Raw genomic sequence first — 18413 nt, 5'->3', positions numbered from 1 at the left:
GATTGATTTATGTCTATTACAATTTGGCAAATTGATTTTTCTTTAAAATGCTCAATTAACTTTATAATTAATACAAATAATAATTTCAGTCATTATAATTGGAAATTTTAATAAATATCTAATATATTTAATTATATTAAAAATTGAAGAGCAAAACAATCTAATATAAAATAAATTGTGGGCACCCCTTTCATGAAATCACTAGTCTCAATTATCGGAACTTGAGAAGTTTCGAGTTTCTTAAGAGAAGTTAAATAGAATAAGAAAATTAAGTTTTTTACAATTTTTTTAATAATAGAATAAAATAACAGTGACTACAAGCAGCTTGAAAATAGAAGAAAAAGAAAGGGGGAAAGACCATTTAGAGCTACAATAAAGACAACAATCAATCTCTGAAAAGGCAAAAGAAAAAAAAAACACAAGACTTGATCCAAACCCAATAGATCATCTGAAGTTTCGTCCAACAGTTTAATCACCTATGCTTTTAAGTTTTGTTTTAACAGCTTACCTACGAAGCATGGTTGGTAGCAGCCAATAAAGCTCCCCAAAACAAAGCATCTTTAAATAAATAAATGAATAAGGAATCATAAATTAGGTGCAGACTTACAGTTTCAAAGCAAGGACTCGTCAAAATTGTAAGAAACTGCAGCATTTCTGGATTTTATACCTTGACAGTCAGAAAACACACCTCGGTTAACTTACCCTTCAAGTTTTCGTGTCCCTTCAACATCCCTAATTGTCTTCATACTTAAAACGATGTTGCAGACCTCTAAGCCAGACATTTCTAACCTTTGATATGCAAACTAGAAAATTTCTGAGGAGAAAGACCATTAAGTTTCTTGCACAGTGATTCCCGACAGTCGGCGTACAAAATCAGCATTAAGTGAATGACCACCCTGTATCACGTTCAAAGTTGCCACATCAATTGAATCTCTCTATATATAATACAACTATATTATTAGTTCAGACCGAAAGTGATTTGAGCTAAATGTTTCCAGTTATGACAACAAAATGCCAGCATCAATTCATGACCATATCCACCTCACCACAGTGGCTGTCTAGCTGGTTAGAAGAAGTTTTTTAAGTATCTCAACCTCTGTCTTGCTCTTCAGATGTTGAAGAGGAGAGGTCTCTGTGGCATGAATACTTTGAGACCCCAACTCTTACTGCCAATATTTCACGGAAATTTTACCACCACCAGTCAGAAGTAAAACTACATTTATCTCGAGCATACTAATCAAAAACACTAAAATTTTCATAACCAGTAAATGGCAGGGAGATGACCACAAAAAATCAGAAGGTCTTGAATCTTGCAGTTCTCGCTCACCATAAACCCAAACTAAGTCTTAAGTGCATAGTTGGTTATTTCTCCATAAACCCAAATTAACTACTTCACATGTATAATAGATAATGGTCAACCTTCATTTAAAGAAATAGAAGCAGGATTGGCAACATGGCAAGGAAGTTTTTTGCTCACCCCGGACCCAACCCAACTTCTATGAGTATATTCTGCACTAAGCCGAAACTGATTTTACTTGAGACTTTCACCCCTGACCCGCCCCGCTCCACCCCCACAATTTTACTTAATCTTAATATTATATTAGTCTTACAAGTCTAAACCATAGAACATGTATAGACTTTGGGCATGGCGAAGATATATCTTTAACCTCATTTTACTTGGAAAAATATTTATCAATAATAAAGTAATAAACAGAATATAAATAAAAGAGAGAGGAGTGAGCAAACTCAATTCGATTCGAAAAAAAATTCGATTTTTGAGTTAATTGAATCAAACTATTTGAGTCAACTTGAATAAATAATTCAAGTTCCGAGTTCGAGTTGAGTTTAATTTTACAATTCGAATAACTCGAATAATTTAAATAATTCGAATAACGAATTGGAATAAATACTTTTTGGTCCTTATCAATTTTGAAAATAACATATCAGTCTCTCTCAACAAAAACTACAAAATAATTCAAAATATTTATAAAATTTCAAAATTTATATTTTTAAAAAAATTAAAAACTTTTAAAAATATCTAAAGAATATATAAAGTTAAAATTTAAAATTTTCTAAAATAATTATTTTGGGACCTAAATAAGTTATTTTTTATGATTTTACTTTAAAAAGTTTTCAAATATATATGTTTTCAAATTTGTCTCTAACATGGAAGTAGTTATTTTGTAACAAGATTTTAATTTGACATGTTTAATTCTTTTAATTTAACTTGAACAATTTCACTTGATTCGATTCGACTCGACTAGACTCAAATTTCATTTCACTAGACTCAATTCGAAAAAATTCAAATCAAATTAAGATGATAAAGTAGAACTCGTCAACTCAATTAACTAAAATTTTTTTATTCAATTTGACTCGATTCAATCGAACGCTCACCCCTAGGGAGAGAGAGAGAGCACCTACCTTGAAAGATATTACTCGTGCCATAGGAAATCCTTGACTACCAGACCGTGCAAAAAGGGAAAGGTCACCTATAAGATCCAAGACCTTATGGCGACAAGGTTCATCAGGGAAACGAAGCGGTGGATTCAGCCATCCTTTAGTAGCACTGCAGAAGAAAAAGACTACTAAGTATTCCATTCAACAGAATGAAAATCAACCGATTCCTGGTTTCTAATATTCCACTGTATACAAGTCTTGTCAAGATTTGTTGATGTACAAACAATTTTACAAGATCTGCTGACGTTCAAACTTCAAATGTAAATTGCATAAAATATCAAAGACACCATAATGTTTATCAAGAAACCATTAATTAGTAAATTTGTGTAGAAGTGAATCAAGTGTCTGCTTCAGCATGGCTCAAGATCGTATGGAAAACAGAAACTAAATTCCATCCATGTTGCTCACTGTACATCCAATTCACTCAACCTAGAACTAACAGCATGCTGCATTCATTCTATTCTTTTATATGGTAATAACGAAATTACCCTGCCACTCACCAAAACTACTTGCTTTTCACAATTACCAAGGGGTCACTACTCACTATTACAAAATAGAAAGCTCAATAAAAGATTTCCCAAGATGCAACGTTCTTTGTTTCAGTACAGACTCTAGGAGGCTCAGCATGAAAATTACAACCTAACCCATGCTTCTCATCTATTGTTTAGGAAGAAATTAAGCTTGTTTATGTAGTAAAAATTGTCTTCATATCTGTGGGGTTATGTTTGAATAAATGACACTACATACAGGAATAAGGTGATCAGCCAACTTGACATAAATTTAGCATTCGCATCTCACCTGCATACAATGGCATTGTCTAGGGATCCCCCTTTAATAAGTCCCATACTGCACATATGTTCCACCTGAATGGATTTTACATAGATTTAGCAATAGCAACATAGAAACAATGGCAGCTATTTCCAATACGTTGCGACATGAGAAGGAAAAAAAACACTATAGCCAGCTGAGAAATTAACTGCCTGACATGATTCCATAAAATCATAACCCAATAAAAGTACAGATAATTTTCTTTTTGTTCAGTCAAAGCAGCAGCACAATGTTGATGTGACATCATTATCTGCCAATTTTTTTTTTTAAAAAAGGCTCCCTTTGATACCTTTAGGGGATGAGGAATTTTGAAATTTTGAAATGAAAGCACTTTAAAATGCACAAATTCAAACCTTTTATACTTGCAGAAATAAAAAGTATCTATAGTAGAGAAATATATTAGAGATAAAATAACGAAAATATTGAGAAAAAAGCGTATATGTAATACGGGTAAACATTTCTGGTGCATTAGATTTTAGAACAAAACAATAACCAGAAATGATGATATGAGTTCACATTGGACCTCCTCATAGATGCAGAAAGTTCTAGAACATGCTATGTGCTTTTCATAGGAGTCATCCAGAGCAGCTGAAGAAAACCACTGGCATCCAATTGCAGGCACCTGCAACCATAAAAAAAAGTCAAAAAGGTATTTGAGCATACACCAAAAATGAATGATATGTAAATTTCTGCATAGATCAAAATCAATCCAAAGTAAATTATGCTTAAAGTCGATGCCCAACAAAAGAGAGGCACAGAGGATCAAGGAAAAAGCAATTTGTGCAAAGATAGGTCTGACTTGCTTAACTTGTAAACCTCATTCAATCAAGCAAACCTCATTTATGTTTATCTTGTAAACTTAATGGAATTCTTTTTTTGGAACAAGTCATTTAGGCTCATTTATTCTAAGCTCCTTCAATAAATGAGCCAAATTTGTGCAAAGATAGGTCTGACTTGCTTGGCAGGTGAAAAAAACTCATAATAGCCTTTGGCTTGTGCAGAGGTATGTGCCAACCACCTCTGGGTCCAGCTGGCTGATGAATATTTCTTTTTCCCCATCTAGTTGGTTCTAGTCCAGCATTAGAGCCAGGAGACATGCTTGAAAGCAATATTGTTTCTTTTTCTAACTATAGCAAGCAATTTTGGCATTCAGCTACCTAATCATCTTCATAATAGTATCTAATTCATTTGAATAACTTTATGAAGTAGCCACTTGTTGAACTTGAAGAACTCCCAATGATAGAAATTTTGTATCAATCCAAGCAGCTTATTTCATTACAAAGGGGCAAGCACAAAAGCATTAATGATGTATCTTAGACGGTAAACTCAGAAAATAAAGTGAAAAAATGGAAATAAACTGTTTTCCTATTTCCCCTGAAAAAGAGAAGAAAAGGTAAAGCAGGACAAACGAGACAATTACCATTTGAATTCAATGTGGTTAACAATCAGCATACCAGAGAACAAAAGAATTTACCTTTGGAAAGTCAATTCCACAAGATATGTGAACCTTTGAAGCAGGGAAGGCAACCATAAAAGAATCATTTCTCGAAACATAAAATGGCTCACTCAAATGTGGTGCCAATTTCTCAACATTGTTGCCACACCGATCCAAGGCCTCTTTTCTGCCAACTTGTTCTATTGCCTCTACCCAAGCATTTGCAGACCCATCAAAAAAAGGAACCTGTGTTAGTTAAAATTCCAATCATCACCATCTATAAAATTGTATGAAAAAAGAGACTCAGCAGAATTATTACAGTGTTTGTACATTATATGTTACATTAAACAGTTCTCTCTACAAATTCATTGACTATGTTTAAATCTCATCGCTCATCCCTCAATCCAGAACTCATATCCTACAATATGGCCTTCAAAGGTTCTTTCCGGCTGTTGGATTGCAGCTTCATGCTTTTAGCTTGCTCCAAATTTGTCTTGAAGTGAACAAACAATTGAATATATATTTGTTCCATGTAAATGTAAAATCATGCATTTTATTATCCAACAATACCTTACAGGAAAAGTCGCTTTTCTTGCAAAAAGGAAAGAATGTGACAAAAGTAACAACCAAATGAATAACAAAACTTGCAAATTTAAGCAAATTAAATCAATTTTGATATCCAAACAAAAATTATGGCACTAACCTCGACCTCAGTATCCTCAGAATCGAGACTTTGAATCTGAATTCTACAATTGTCGATGCCCTTAGCTTCCAAAGCCGAAAGCAAATGCTCGACGGTCCGAATCTTGTATCCGTCTTTGCAAAGAGTGGTACACAACAGCGATTCTCGAACAAAATCGATGGATGCAGGAATCAAATTTGAGTGAAACTCAAAGTACCTTCCTTCGCCGGCGAATACCGGCCATATCTTTACCTTCGAAACCTTCCCCGAGTGAAGTGTTTTTCCCGACAGTTCGATGCATCCCGCTAGGGTTTGTTGAAGCTTACCTGTCTGGGATCACAGTAGAAGTTAACGGAAATGGAGATTAGGTTAGAATGTTTTGAGAGTGAGGGAAGGTACCGTTTTCCATGAGATGAGATTGGAGGACTTGAAAGAGTTAATGGCGGCGGAGAGACGCATGTTCCAGAGCGGAATGATACGAGGTTAAACTTACAGCTATGGCTAGACTTTCTTTTGGCGGGTTTTAAAGTTATGAAAATATTAAAAAAGCATTTAACTTTTTCCTTAAAAAAAAAACAAATCCAAAAGCATTGAGTGATAGCTTGGATGACTTCCCTTATTGTTGCAAATTCATAAGTACAAGAGTGATCAAGTACCGTTGGCATTTGAGATTGTTATCGTGTTCGAAGGTGTTTTATCCTCTATTTAAAAACTGGAAAGAGGTCGTAGATAGTTTAGGTATTGTATAAAAATATATATTTATGTGTTATAGCGTGTCACAAATACAATGTGACAATGCATTGTATCATATTATCGTAAATCATCATCAAAGGTTAATTACACTAAACTATACTTAGGAGGACTAAATTAAATAACAAAAATGCATAAATATCAATTCAATAGGGGCAAAAATGGTTGGTTGATATCCATGTTGCTAGTTAATTCTTGGATTAGGGGTCTGAATTACTCAATTTCCTAATTGATTTGATTTTACCTTTCGGTCACCATTTTACCCAATCAGATGATTCAATCCGATTTATCTCTCGAACTCACTAAACTAAATCGGGACAATCAATTGGTTCACAATAGGTTCTCCTCTTGGTCTCACCTATCTAAATGTTTACCGAGAGGCATCAATTCTAGGTTTTAAAGTCTATTCAATTTAGTTCAATTTTTACAATTTAGTCACTGACCCAAAAACTAACCATGCAACATTTCAATCAACCAACCACCATTAGATTTAGTGCATATTCATCATCAACATACAAATATCAACCAAGTTCATGCTTAAATGACTCATCAAAGAAAACATAAAAAAGGCTAAGTTGAGAAGTTCTTGAGGACTCTTGGAAGAGTCTTTGTTAAAGATGATAGGAGCAATAAAAGTGATGAAAGCACAACCAAAGATGAGATTTTTACACTTTTGAAAGTTCACAAAGAGAAAATCTATTAAATACTTTAAAGAGAAATCAAAATAACAAAAGAAAGTTTTGTATCTAATTGTAAGAAAGTTAAAGCTAAAGTAAAAATGAAGAAACTAACAACTACTAATTTACTAAGCTAAGAAAGGAAAAACTGAAAACATAAAAATGGTAAAAGGAATAAAAAGAGAGAAATAAACAGATGATAAAAGGAGGCTCCTCCATGTTTGGCATCATGTATGCCTTTAATATAACCAAGATTACAACCCTAAAATTGGCAAAGATGCCTTTAGAGTGCATGAGTTGACTTGAGTTGGTGTTGGACACAATATTGTCCCTGTAGCATTTTTCACCCTGTTAAACTTCAGTGTCAAGACATCCTCAATAGTAAGCATCATCTTGGCTTGGGGGTTCTCGATGTCGCAACACAACCTAGCTAGTGTCGTGACATCCTTCATAGTGGCCCTGAGATCCTTCACTTCAACCATCAACTTGGAGTCGCAACCTTGAAGGCTTGGAGTCAAGACATTGGAGCTCAGTGTTGGGACACTAGGTGTGTTGCGATGTAACACCATCAACCTGATCTGATTAACCGGATCTGGATCTTAGGTATTACCATTTGAATACAAACACAAGCTTAATCTACTTATTCAATTTACAGATAATTACAACTTAATTACAAAATTTCAAACTAAAATGCCTAAGTAAATACAATGAGTAAATACAACTACAACACATGGTAATTAATTTACAATAATATCTATATTGAAATCTTAATCAATTACAGATACCCTAAATTATAGATCTCTAAGTAACATTTCAGTCTTTGGATACACCGCTAAACTCGCTTAATATGCATAATAATCTGATAGGTTATTTATTTGGCATATTACTAGCATCGTCTCTCCTAGCACAAACCCATATCAATTTACCTGTGACATGACACACACAGATAAGTTCAAGAGAACTTATTGAGAGTTACAAAATTTACCTATGTTTTAAATTTCACATTGCAATTGATGAGCCAAAATGATGATCTTATTGTTCGTGACCTTTAACCTGTCTTTGACGAATACTCTTCTCAAGTTCCATATTTCATACACTATAAATACCATACCTCCTTCAAACGTAACGATTTAAAGTCCTTATGCAATATACACTTCCAAATGACTCTTTCTAACCTTCTAAATTCGGCCTAGACGTTACAGCCGAATCTCGAAGATTACATTGGTCATGCAATGGCTCAGTAAAACGTTTAGAAGCTTTCTCTTAAAAATCGTCATCGCAAAACGTCCTTAAGTCTTATAGTATGTAAAACCAAATTTTAGATGCTATCTTTTAATTTTAGAAAAACTTAAATATTGATAATGTTTTTAAGGAATCATCATAATTCAATTAAAACTATCGCAGCAGACAAATCTTGATATTTAAAATTTATTTGTTATTTTGAAATTGTAGATCTCATAATCATTTCGCAAAATATTAGCTTTGTGAGCAAATATTGTCAAGTTTTGAAAACATAATTTGAATTTTGAAATCATCCTTATTGAGCTTAAACTTGTCATTATTATGAAAAAACCCTTATAATTTATTATTGAAAAGCAAATCATTCAAAGGGTAGTTTTTTTTTTTTAAATCATGAACCATGCATAAAAATCCAAATAAAAAATCCAAAGTCCCAAAACCAAAAACCAACATCCAAACCAAAGTCCATATTAAGTAAACACATCCCAAAATATCAAATACCAATAATAATAGAGTTAAAAGAAAAATGATCGAGAGCACCTCCGTAGCCGAGCCCATCCTAACCTCGATTATCTGAAATATCATAATTTAAAAGAGTGAACTTAAAAAGTCCAGTGTGGATCTCCAATAATAATATTCACAAAATAAATTCATATCGACCTCATTTTTAACAAATCATAACATATAAATTATTTAATCACAAAATTAGATATGGCAGAATGCGTAATGACGATGTTAATGCAACGCTTTTTGGAAAACAATGTAGATTTTAGAAAACAGGTCCTACACAACTCTGCTACACACCATTAAAAGTTCCCCATAACTCATCCATCTAATATCACACCAATAATATGGACTAGCCACCAAATAGTACAGTCGAGCTGTCAGAAACAGAATAGTATGGTCGAACCACCAGATATTGCAGATTTACTACTAGATACAAAATATTGTTGACAAACCACCAAAAAATGCAAATTTACTGCTAGATACTTCCTCCGTACATATTTTTCCCACCTCATGCATGTGATATGGCATACGGAACGGATTTTTAGTGGCATGCTTTACACGCAAATCAGAATATTAGAATATGACATGCTTAACATGTAAATTAGAATATCAGAATATGGCATGTTTAACATGCAAATCAGAATATCGATAATCATATTTCCACATCACTTGTGCATACATTTTCATTAGCCATAAATCACATGACATGAGTACTAGGAATCACACATTGAAATATATTACAAAAATCAACCAAATCACCATTATCAGCATAGATCCTAAAGTTTCGAAAATACTTATTTGATAGCCTTTTTTATCAGATTTTACCGATCTTTATGAACACTTTCATATTCACCCAATATCATATTTTCAAGAATCATATAAACAAAAGCATTATACTTATGCTATTAGTATTATTTATCATTTAATCAATATTAGTCATTATTATTAAGAGAAAGCCCCCACACCTCCGATTGATAAATCTTAATTCCACTTTGAAAGATGAGAGTCCGATTTCTTGAGAAACTACGGTTTCGACCAACACACAAGTTAGTACGAATTTAACAACCATTGTTTAAAAGCGATTACGAATCGGTAGCACTTACGTAAAAAATTACTAAATCACACCCTTCTACAAGTGGAGCGCAAATTCTAGGATTTTCGAGTGGCTCTTCTTGAAGGCACAAAATCAAGTAGTTAGTATCATCCTTAAAAAATATATTAATATGAGATTATAACATAAACGAAACTCCTTTGTACTTACGATTTAGCGAAGGAAAAGGCTCGAGAAAAAATCTTTAAAAGTCTATTAAAGAAGAGGATTCGACTCTATAAAACACAAAATAATAAGTTTAGAAAATGGGATGAAAGATGATCTTTTAATATATAAAAACTGAAATTAAGAGATTATGGAGGTGAGTTTCGAAAAGAAAAGGAGAAAAGAAGAAAAATGAAGAATTCGGTGGCGGCCGACGGCTATCGTGTATGAATACGAAATGTGAATTGGGCAAGTATACACGTCGGATCAAGTAATAAAGTGATGAGTGAGTATCGTTCCTCTGAGGATTGGATTGAGGCAGTAAAGTGGTCAAGTTTTTATAATAAAATGCGATTAATGCTATTGTAAAGCTATGGTAAGTATGCAGTGGCAATTAAAATGAATAATGATGTATGCAATATGTGGAATTAATGAATACTTGAAATTAATGAATACTTGGAAATGTTATGGCAAAACAAAAGTATAAATGTAATGACAATTATGAAAATGATTATATGAATAATATGTAACTGATAAATAAACAACTAAGGATATGGTTGCAAAGATACTACGGCAAAAGATAAGGATTAAGCGATGTTGAGTGGGAAGGTCGAGATTACTAAGAATCTACTTTTCCTGTTAGCAATGCCTCAGCAAAATCATACTTAACCTACTGCTCAGAAGAGTTCTAAAGTGTTCTGTTTCTTTCGAAGGCAGAAACCTCAAGTTACCTTGCCTGTGTCTATAGGCCTTTAATATGGTACACTGCACTATTTCCTTCAGTATGAACATTACTCTATGTCTAAAGTCTACTACAAGTATATGTCAAGTACTTGCTCATATCATTCAACCACGGTCTAACTAATCTAACAATTTCAAACTTTAGATTAATTTAAGGGTATGTTACACAGTCGACTATGTCTAGGGATTGCTCACATACATTTTAAAGAATAAAACAATTGAATGAAATAGTAAAAATAATTCAAATTTATACTTCAGCCATTAAAGATAGTTAAAGTTTCATCAAAGTAATCCTAACCCTTTGAGATTTAACTCATAGGTTGGCAAATAACATTCAAAACCAATATAACATCCAACACCATTTTCATCATTCAATTCATGGAAGAAAAAATTAAAAAATACAGAAGACTTCGGGAAGACAGCTTTCGTCTATCTAGTTTACACTCCAGCAGCACAGTGTCCTGCGATGGCTGAGAGGGACTGCTTTCATCTTTCTCTTTTAATATCTACTCAGCCGCTACCCTCTATCTTTGCCTAAGGATCTCTACTATTGTTCGCCTTTTAGGGTTTCCTCCTTTGGCTTTTTACAACTTTTTCCCTAAGGTAAATCCAACAACCCATGTTTATCTTCTTCTCTTTTTAAATTCTTTTTTCAACAACCCAATATTATATTCTCCTCTTTTTAAATTATTTTTTTATAGGATAAAAACCAACATCCCAAGATTATCTTCTCCTATTTTTTAGGCAGATTTTTTCTGGAACAAATACAGTTGGGCTGAAACTGGTATGCGTTGAGTGTTGACTTAGTCTTCCTAGAATTGCCACAGCATTCATGTTGACAAACTGTCCAACCTTTTGCCATGACAAACCTTCATTTATTTATTTCTTTCTCCTCATCTTGCACTTGCCAAACCACAAAACATAACCCTTCCATATGCAATTAAAAGTAACAAATAATAATATTTAAGCATCGTCCAAGCTTCTTATGCAATGTTCTAAAAATGCTAAAATAATATCCTAAAATGTAACTAAGTAAAGTACAGATAATTGACCCAATCTAAAGGCATGAATTATAACTCTTTTCAAGAGTTATCAGCGGCAGCGATGACGATGGAGGAGAGGTGGTAGTGCAGTGGCCTTGTATGGTGGTGGAGTGGAAGAGAAAAGAGGTAAAAGGGTTTTAAAGGTGGTGAAAATTGAAGAAAAATGAGAAGAAATGGTGGAGGAGGGTGGTGGTGCAGTTAAAGGAGAGGAGGAGAGCAAAAAGAAAAATTAAAAATGAAATGGGGAAGGTTTTAGGTTCTATGGTCGGCCAAGTGAATTCAAAGGGGAAAGATGGTAGGTTTGGGGACAATGGGAGTGAATAGTGGATCATGAGGGAATAAATGAGTGAAAAGGGGGTTTTAGAAGGTATGTTGACTCAACACAAAAGGAAAGAAATCCTCTCTACAAGGCAAGGAGTGTTGGACGACAATAAGGGGTTTGACCTTCTAGAATTGTCAAAAAAATTAAACTAAAAATATAGGAGTGTGAGGGTTTAAACATAGGATCATTAGGATTTAATTAACACTCTTAACCATTAGGCTACTAACTCCCTTGTGACATAAACTAGCGCACGTTAGTAAACAAAAATTAGGGCGTAACAGTCTTAGTTTTATGTGATACTTCACCATATAATCTATGGGTACATTATCCTTACTAGTTTCATAGATTACTGCTGAATATGCCAATTACATAGTGTAGAGCCCGCCACAAAGAACGTCTTTCAAAGTTCTTCATTGAGAGCCTTATTAAGATTCACCATGAGGGCAGTCCATTCAAAGTGCGCCACAAAGCCTATTCTTTTAGAATACGCCACAAAGGTTATTCTTTCATAATACGCCATAAAGTTTATTCTTTTAGACTTTACCACAAAGGCTATTATTTTGTAATACACCACAAAGGCTATTCTTTTAGACTTCGTCACAAAGGCTATCCTTTTTCGATGTGTTTACGATATGTATTTGCCTAAACTCACATTTCGTGAGGTTTGCCATCATTGCCTTGGGACACGCAAATAACCCCATTGGGTAATCATCATTCATAATTCCTTTTTAGAGGGTACCATGCTAAACCTTTAAAACGACAATAGATTATCAGTCCAGGCTAAATCTGTGTCACATGTATCTTCGAGTCCGCAACAAATGTTGGCGCTCGACCTCAACCAGACTTTACATACCTTTCATGTATTGACACAAACTAAGCACAATAATTCTAAAACACCAACATACAACAAAAGTACTCACATCACATAACATACTATCCAGACATACATACATATCCATATTTCATCATCACAGAATCTTATACACCCATCACCACATACTTGAACTTATTAGATTCCATACCAAATTTATATACTATCCTCAACCCATGTTTATAAGATCATAGATATCCTTTAATAATCACCCACAGTCGCATGCTATACCTTTCCTAATCAGTTTCTTACAGATATTCTGGTATGAACAATACACATGAAAGAGTTAGTATAGGGACTCACTTAACAACCACGGATGGAAACTTTAATTCCAGATTCAACATCCAATGAGAAATTGCAGCAACCACTGTTTATACAACATAGGAACCCCATTAAACTCACTCGTATGACTTTTACCATTATCTCAAACCCATATAGCCCTCATACAAAACCCTATTTCTTCATTTTACTATTTATGCACTCTTATTGACTTAATATTTCATAAAATAACATGCAGAGTCATAAATCTTACCTTAACATGGAGTAATTATTGGTAAAGATCTAGATCTACAATTTCAGCTTAAAGGAGAAATGAATACTTTAGGTTTCTTAGGATTCATATAGTAATACTTCTTGAAGAAGGAAGAAGAAAGACTTCCCCTTTCTTTTACTTGAATATCTATTTGTACAATCTAAGTCCTTCTTGGAACTTGACACGTGTTTTCTTCTTTCAACATTACCCCAATAATGGTCTACAGCTATAGAGAAAACATAAAAGAAAATCCAATATTTTTAAATACCTTTGGTTCATCTGTTCCATTAGTTCCTAAGCAAATCATTTACAACATAACTAGCACAGTAACCTAATGAACTTGACGTATACTACCTTTGGCTATAACCCAGTTTACCCAAAAATCCTTATTACTCTTACCAAATTCTCCATCTTTACAACTTAATACATTTTGAGGTAAATCTTTACGTAATATTCTAATGTGTGCTATAAGCCCGATCTATATGCTAAAAACAAACTGGTGGGTACATCTGCATTTCTCAAATTACTTCTCAATCTACGTGCCAAAACTTAGAACCCACCAAACTGAAGTGTCACATGCAACATCCTTGGCAGACTACTCTAGGTTGATTTTTGGTTGAAGTTTTGCTCCCTTGAAGTGATGGAGTGTCAGTATCATGACACACATATATAAATATAGCAAAACCTAAATTAGTTGATGTTAGCCTCAAGGTTTGGCCATAGTCATTTCCCTACACACACTCAAATAAACCATTAGACTCCCAATGACATAGTTTTGCCAATTCAGGTCTTAAAAGGATAAATATGAAAAAAACTACCATAACACTAAAAACTAAAAATCAATAAAAAGCATTGAAAAAACTTGTAAATTGCTTGAGAACAAACTCATCAAGTGTTCGAGAGAGCCTAATTAGACGTATCAATTTATGGTAGATCAGAACACACAAGGTATTCTGATAATTGAACCTAAGGGTCGTTAATTGCTAAACATGCTTGTCAACTTAATTACTAGCTAATCAATTACTAGTCAAATTGATTTAGGAATTATTAGTGCAAACATATTTGCCAAATTAATTACTAGCTAAGTAATTAGTAATCTAATCGATTCTGGAATTATTAGCGCAATCAAAATAGAAAGTCTAAATTAAAAAATTAAAAAATTAATCTAGTTCTGCTTGAACGAAGCAAATGATTAAAACGATTGTCGATTGATTAGTCAATTGCTAGCTAAGCTAATAATTTATCTTGATTATATTATTTTCCACTCTTTGTTAGGAATCCCCTATCAGTCTCATCCTAAACTAAAAGATATCATCTAAGCTCTCATCTTGGTCTAACCTAGGCGTAATAGATCTCCTTTCAGTCTCACTGTTCGACATAAATGTATCAAAAAGTCCTACACGATAAAGTCTCCTCATAGTCTAGTCTATCTAAATCTTCCACTAGAGGCGTCAATTCTATTGTAATATGAAATTCAATGCAATTGAAAAATAAAATAATCAAGAGAAATCTCTCAACTTAGAATAGCAACCAATTTATCAGTCAACCATCAAAATGAATTAGCACATAATCAATTATAATCTCATACAAGCATTTTATCTAACACATGGTAAGCAACATATAAAAAGAAAAAGGGTTGAGAAATGCTCATTTATAAATATGAATCCAATGAAGTGCAAGGTTTTGATCGTTCTCTATTCACAAAGCTTCAACAATAGAGAAAAAAATCTAACAGCAAAAATGATGCGAATCTCAAGGCCCAATTTCAGGCCCTATGGATTTTTTGGGCTTACGCTACCTCAAGACCCAATAACAAGATCAAATGCCAAGCAAATCAAACCAATATTCGATCAAAGACAATATGTGAGGATGAATATTTTTGAGGAAAAAGGGAATGATACATGCACAAAATGGGTGAAATTTATTAAAGTTAATTCAACTAAGCTACTAATTTTAAAGTTGAAAAGATTAGTTAACTTGCGATGAATTTTTGGATAAGATCCATGCATTTCTGGGCTTAGATGTATGCATAGCATTTGAAGATCAACTCTTAACTTCAAATCACTCATTGAATCACTCGATTCGAGTTTGGGAGCCAAGTTATGACCATTTTAATGAAGACTACACGAGCAGAATTTCTAGAAAGGATTATTACAGAAATTACGAGTTTCAGGCTTTTTATTCAAGTTTAAATCATATTGGGTTCAAGTTTCAAGCTTAAATTTTATTATATATGAGTAAAATATTGTATTTATTAAGTTTTATTATTTATTCTGAAATTTGGATAATTTTTAAGTATTTTAAGTTATTTAGGAGTTTTATGTCAACACGAAAGTTTAGCTTAAGAATAATTTTATTAACCAATCTGTTCGAAAAAAATACAAGTGTACTTAGATAAAAAATATTACACTAAGGGCACCAAATCCAACATGTTGTACGGTTGAAAACACATCTATTTCATTAAATGGCCACATCGTATTTGTGCCACGACACCCACAGGGCTATGTCGCGACACCCTCTGGCCTATGCTGTGACATCCTTGGTAGACTATTTCTTGGGTATTATGTTTGTTATGTTGCAACATCCCAGCTCTATGTTGCAACATCAGGACTAGTCCATTGTCTTTTTGCCCTCAAGTGATGTCCTGCACACTCACTGAACATATTAGTTTGTCTTTGGGCCTTCTTCAGCCTACAAGGTCATATAAAATGCCTAAATTGTTCATTTTATTACCTAAGTGTTGACTGTAAACTAAATAAAAACATAAATAAATTATTTTCTAATGAGCTCACTAAGTAAATAAAGTGGTTTAATCTACTACAACGATTTGCGACAGACCAATATTGCGACATTGTAATCCTTTGAAAGGTGGATATCATGATACCCAAAATGGATATTACAATACCACTGTAGATGGTCTTCATCTTAAGCTTGTGAGAGGTGTCATGATATCCATACCTCGATGTCATGATACCCCTATCTTCGATGATGTTTTCACACAATTTCAGGACATCGTTGAGTACCTATATCACTCAATTAGATGTTAGGTCCCCCAATGGCACAATTGGCTGATTTGGGTCTTAAAATGAGTAAAAAGAGGCATTTACACTTATTTAACTGAAAATCTAAAAACTATATTAAACTACAGAAAATATGCTAATTTGCTTTAAAATAAGCTCCTAAAGTATAATGGGGAAGCCTAATTTGACATATCAAATTCGGTAGATCAAGTTAGAGGTAAGTATGCCCTGAAACACATATCGATCTCACCAATATTGTTCAGACCTTCACCATCGAAACCATAATTTTCTGGTTCAACTAGAACCGATTCTAGTTCAGAAAATAATGCAATTTTTGAACCATCTAGCCCAGACTCCCAAATTGGACCGTTGTTAGATCCAGTGCCCTCTTTAATCTCAACTCCTCTTTATTGTACAAGGTTGGATGTCCCTTCGTCGATGCAAATTGTATGGAGTACATCATTTCATCTTGTATACATGTCGTAACAATCTACATCAATTGTGGATTGCCAATTAGTGCAACTTTATGAAGTACTCGTATAAGTGTTTTCGGTGTAGAACATCGGTCTTTAGAAGTTGAAATCGAAAGCACTAATAGAATGTCATGCCAGGGTGTTGAAGTTCTGATTACCTCTAAACCCTGACTAGTGGACGGGCTATTTGCCAAATTTGAAATCTTTGGTTGAAACCAAGGAATATCTTTCTATTAATGATTCTAGGATTTCATAATGAGAGCTTTGTAACAAAGCTTTGAACCTCTGCACAACTATGTGGTTGGACTTCCAACTTCCTATTCTGTTCCGACATTAACTAAAACTATTTTCAAAATTTGACCACCTTCATCGACATCGACAAACTCGATGTTTAACTCAAGTATAGGTCTCAATGTTTAACTCAAGTATAGGTGATCCAATAGCATTATGCATCTGGGCTATCACATTGATCGCCATTGAACCTCTGACATTAAATATCTCATATTTCACGGGGTTTTCTGACGCTAAGTACCTATACTTTAAGGATGATACTTTACAGCTTAGATTGCTAACATTCCAACTAATTCTTGCCTGGAGCTTTGGCAATTGGATGTTCAGGGTGAAAGGCAATTGCGTTGTGTAGGCTGATGAAAAAATGACCCTAATGTCGATGTCACAATTTTCACCATCATAATAAGCAACACCATTAACTCATCTACTCATTTTAACCAAATAACATGTTTCACATGTTTAAAACCAAAACATTATGCAAAAAAACCGAAGTATTGATTATCCATTAACAACAAGAATGAAACTTACTTGGTATAATAACGTGTTTTGGGTGATTTTTGAAAGTTAATTGTTTCACGTAAATATGGTTAACCTTACACAAATCCTATTCTACCAAAAATCTTCTCGATATTTCAAGTTCAAACGTCTCTACTAGAATGGTTGCTAGTTTTATACCAAATACTATCCCGAATATCGAACATAACTTGACATCGGTTAAACACTTTTAAAAATAAAAAATACGTGTTCGTAGAAGTGTTTCCAAAATAGAAAACAACAAACGTGCTTATGGATGTCTAAAAATATCTCGGGAATCCCATGATATCTGAAAAATAGACCAAGATTCTCAGGGTTCAATAAAACTTTTTAGGCGAGTTGAAAGTTGGAGAGTCAAAATGCTCTGCCTAGGGAGCGTTTTCAGTGATGTGGCAGAAAGATGCATTGAAAGCGCAACCTAGGCAGAGCGTTTTCACTCTCCCATTTTCAACTCACCTGAAATTTTTTATTGAACCTTGAGAATCCCGATCCATTTTTCAGATATCATGAGATTCTCGGGATATTTTCAGACATCCATAAGAACATTTTAAAATTTCCTCCCTTTTTTCACTCGTTGCCATTTGCTTCCCTGTATAAAGAGGGTTTTGCTGCCCCTATTGCATCAACTCTCTCGGTCACTTCCCCTCAGCCCTAAAAACCTATCTACACCATTGTTTATATTTTACTTTCAAATTTTAAAATTTTTGACTGAAAGATTTATTTCTGTTTAGAGGAGCCGGTGTGCTAGTTTTAAGG

The 18413-nt window shown here is 33.8% G+C and overlaps 1 protein-coding gene across 4 annotated transcripts; it reads right to left on the bottom strand.

Annotated features, from left to right (window-relative positions):
* Nucleotides 1-236: 236 nt before the first annotated feature.
* Nucleotides 237-5940, bottom strand: LOC105785625 (probable UDP-3-O-acyl-N-acetylglucosamine deacetylase 1, mitochondrial). Of its 4 annotated transcripts, XM_012611740.2 has the most exons (8): nucleotides 5802-5940; nucleotides 5424-5732; nucleotides 4760-4966; nucleotides 3809-3907; nucleotides 3256-3320; nucleotides 2422-2566; nucleotides 790-896; nucleotides 237-667 (listed from the first exon to the last, which is right to left on the bottom strand). In XM_012611740.2, exons 1-7 carry the CDS (start codon nucleotides 5859-5861, stop codon nucleotides 831-833), a joined length of 951 nt encoding a protein of 316 aa, XP_012467194.2. In that variant the 5' UTR covers nucleotides 5862-5940; the 3' UTR covers nucleotides 237-667; nucleotides 790-830. The 4 variants fall into 4 exon arrangements, with proteins under 4 accessions (XP_012467194.2, XP_012467193.2, XP_052489259.1 ...); XM_012611739.2 differs by having other exon boundaries at nucleotides 237-896; XM_052633299.1 differs by having other exon boundaries at nucleotides 237-896; nucleotides 4760-4927.
* Nucleotides 5941-18413: the final 12473 nt, after the last annotated feature.

Source organism: Gossypium raimondii, chromosome 1 (assembly GCF_025698545.1).
Source record: "Gossypium raimondii isolate GPD5lz chromosome 1, ASM2569854v1, whole genome shotgun sequence".
Taxonomy (NCBI): domain Eukaryota; kingdom Viridiplantae; phylum Streptophyta; class Magnoliopsida; order Malvales; family Malvaceae; genus Gossypium; species Gossypium raimondii.
Note: the sequence above shows the minus strand (reverse complement) of the source record. Positions and strands in the feature narration are given on the sequence as shown.

Coding starts and splice junctions, on each gene's coding strand:
- LOC105785625 (XM_012611739.2), bottom strand. CDS start 5,861: ATGCGTCTCTCCGCCGCCATTAACTCTTTCAAGTCCTCCAATCTCATC. Junction 5,733..5,801: donor ATCTCATCTCATGGAAAACG/GTACCTTCCCTC, acceptor CTGTGATCCCAG/ACAGGTAAGCTTCAACAAAC. Junction 897..2,421: donor CACGAGTAATATCTTTCAAG/GTAGGTGCTCTC, acceptor AACGTGATACAG/GGTGGTCATTCACTTAATGC.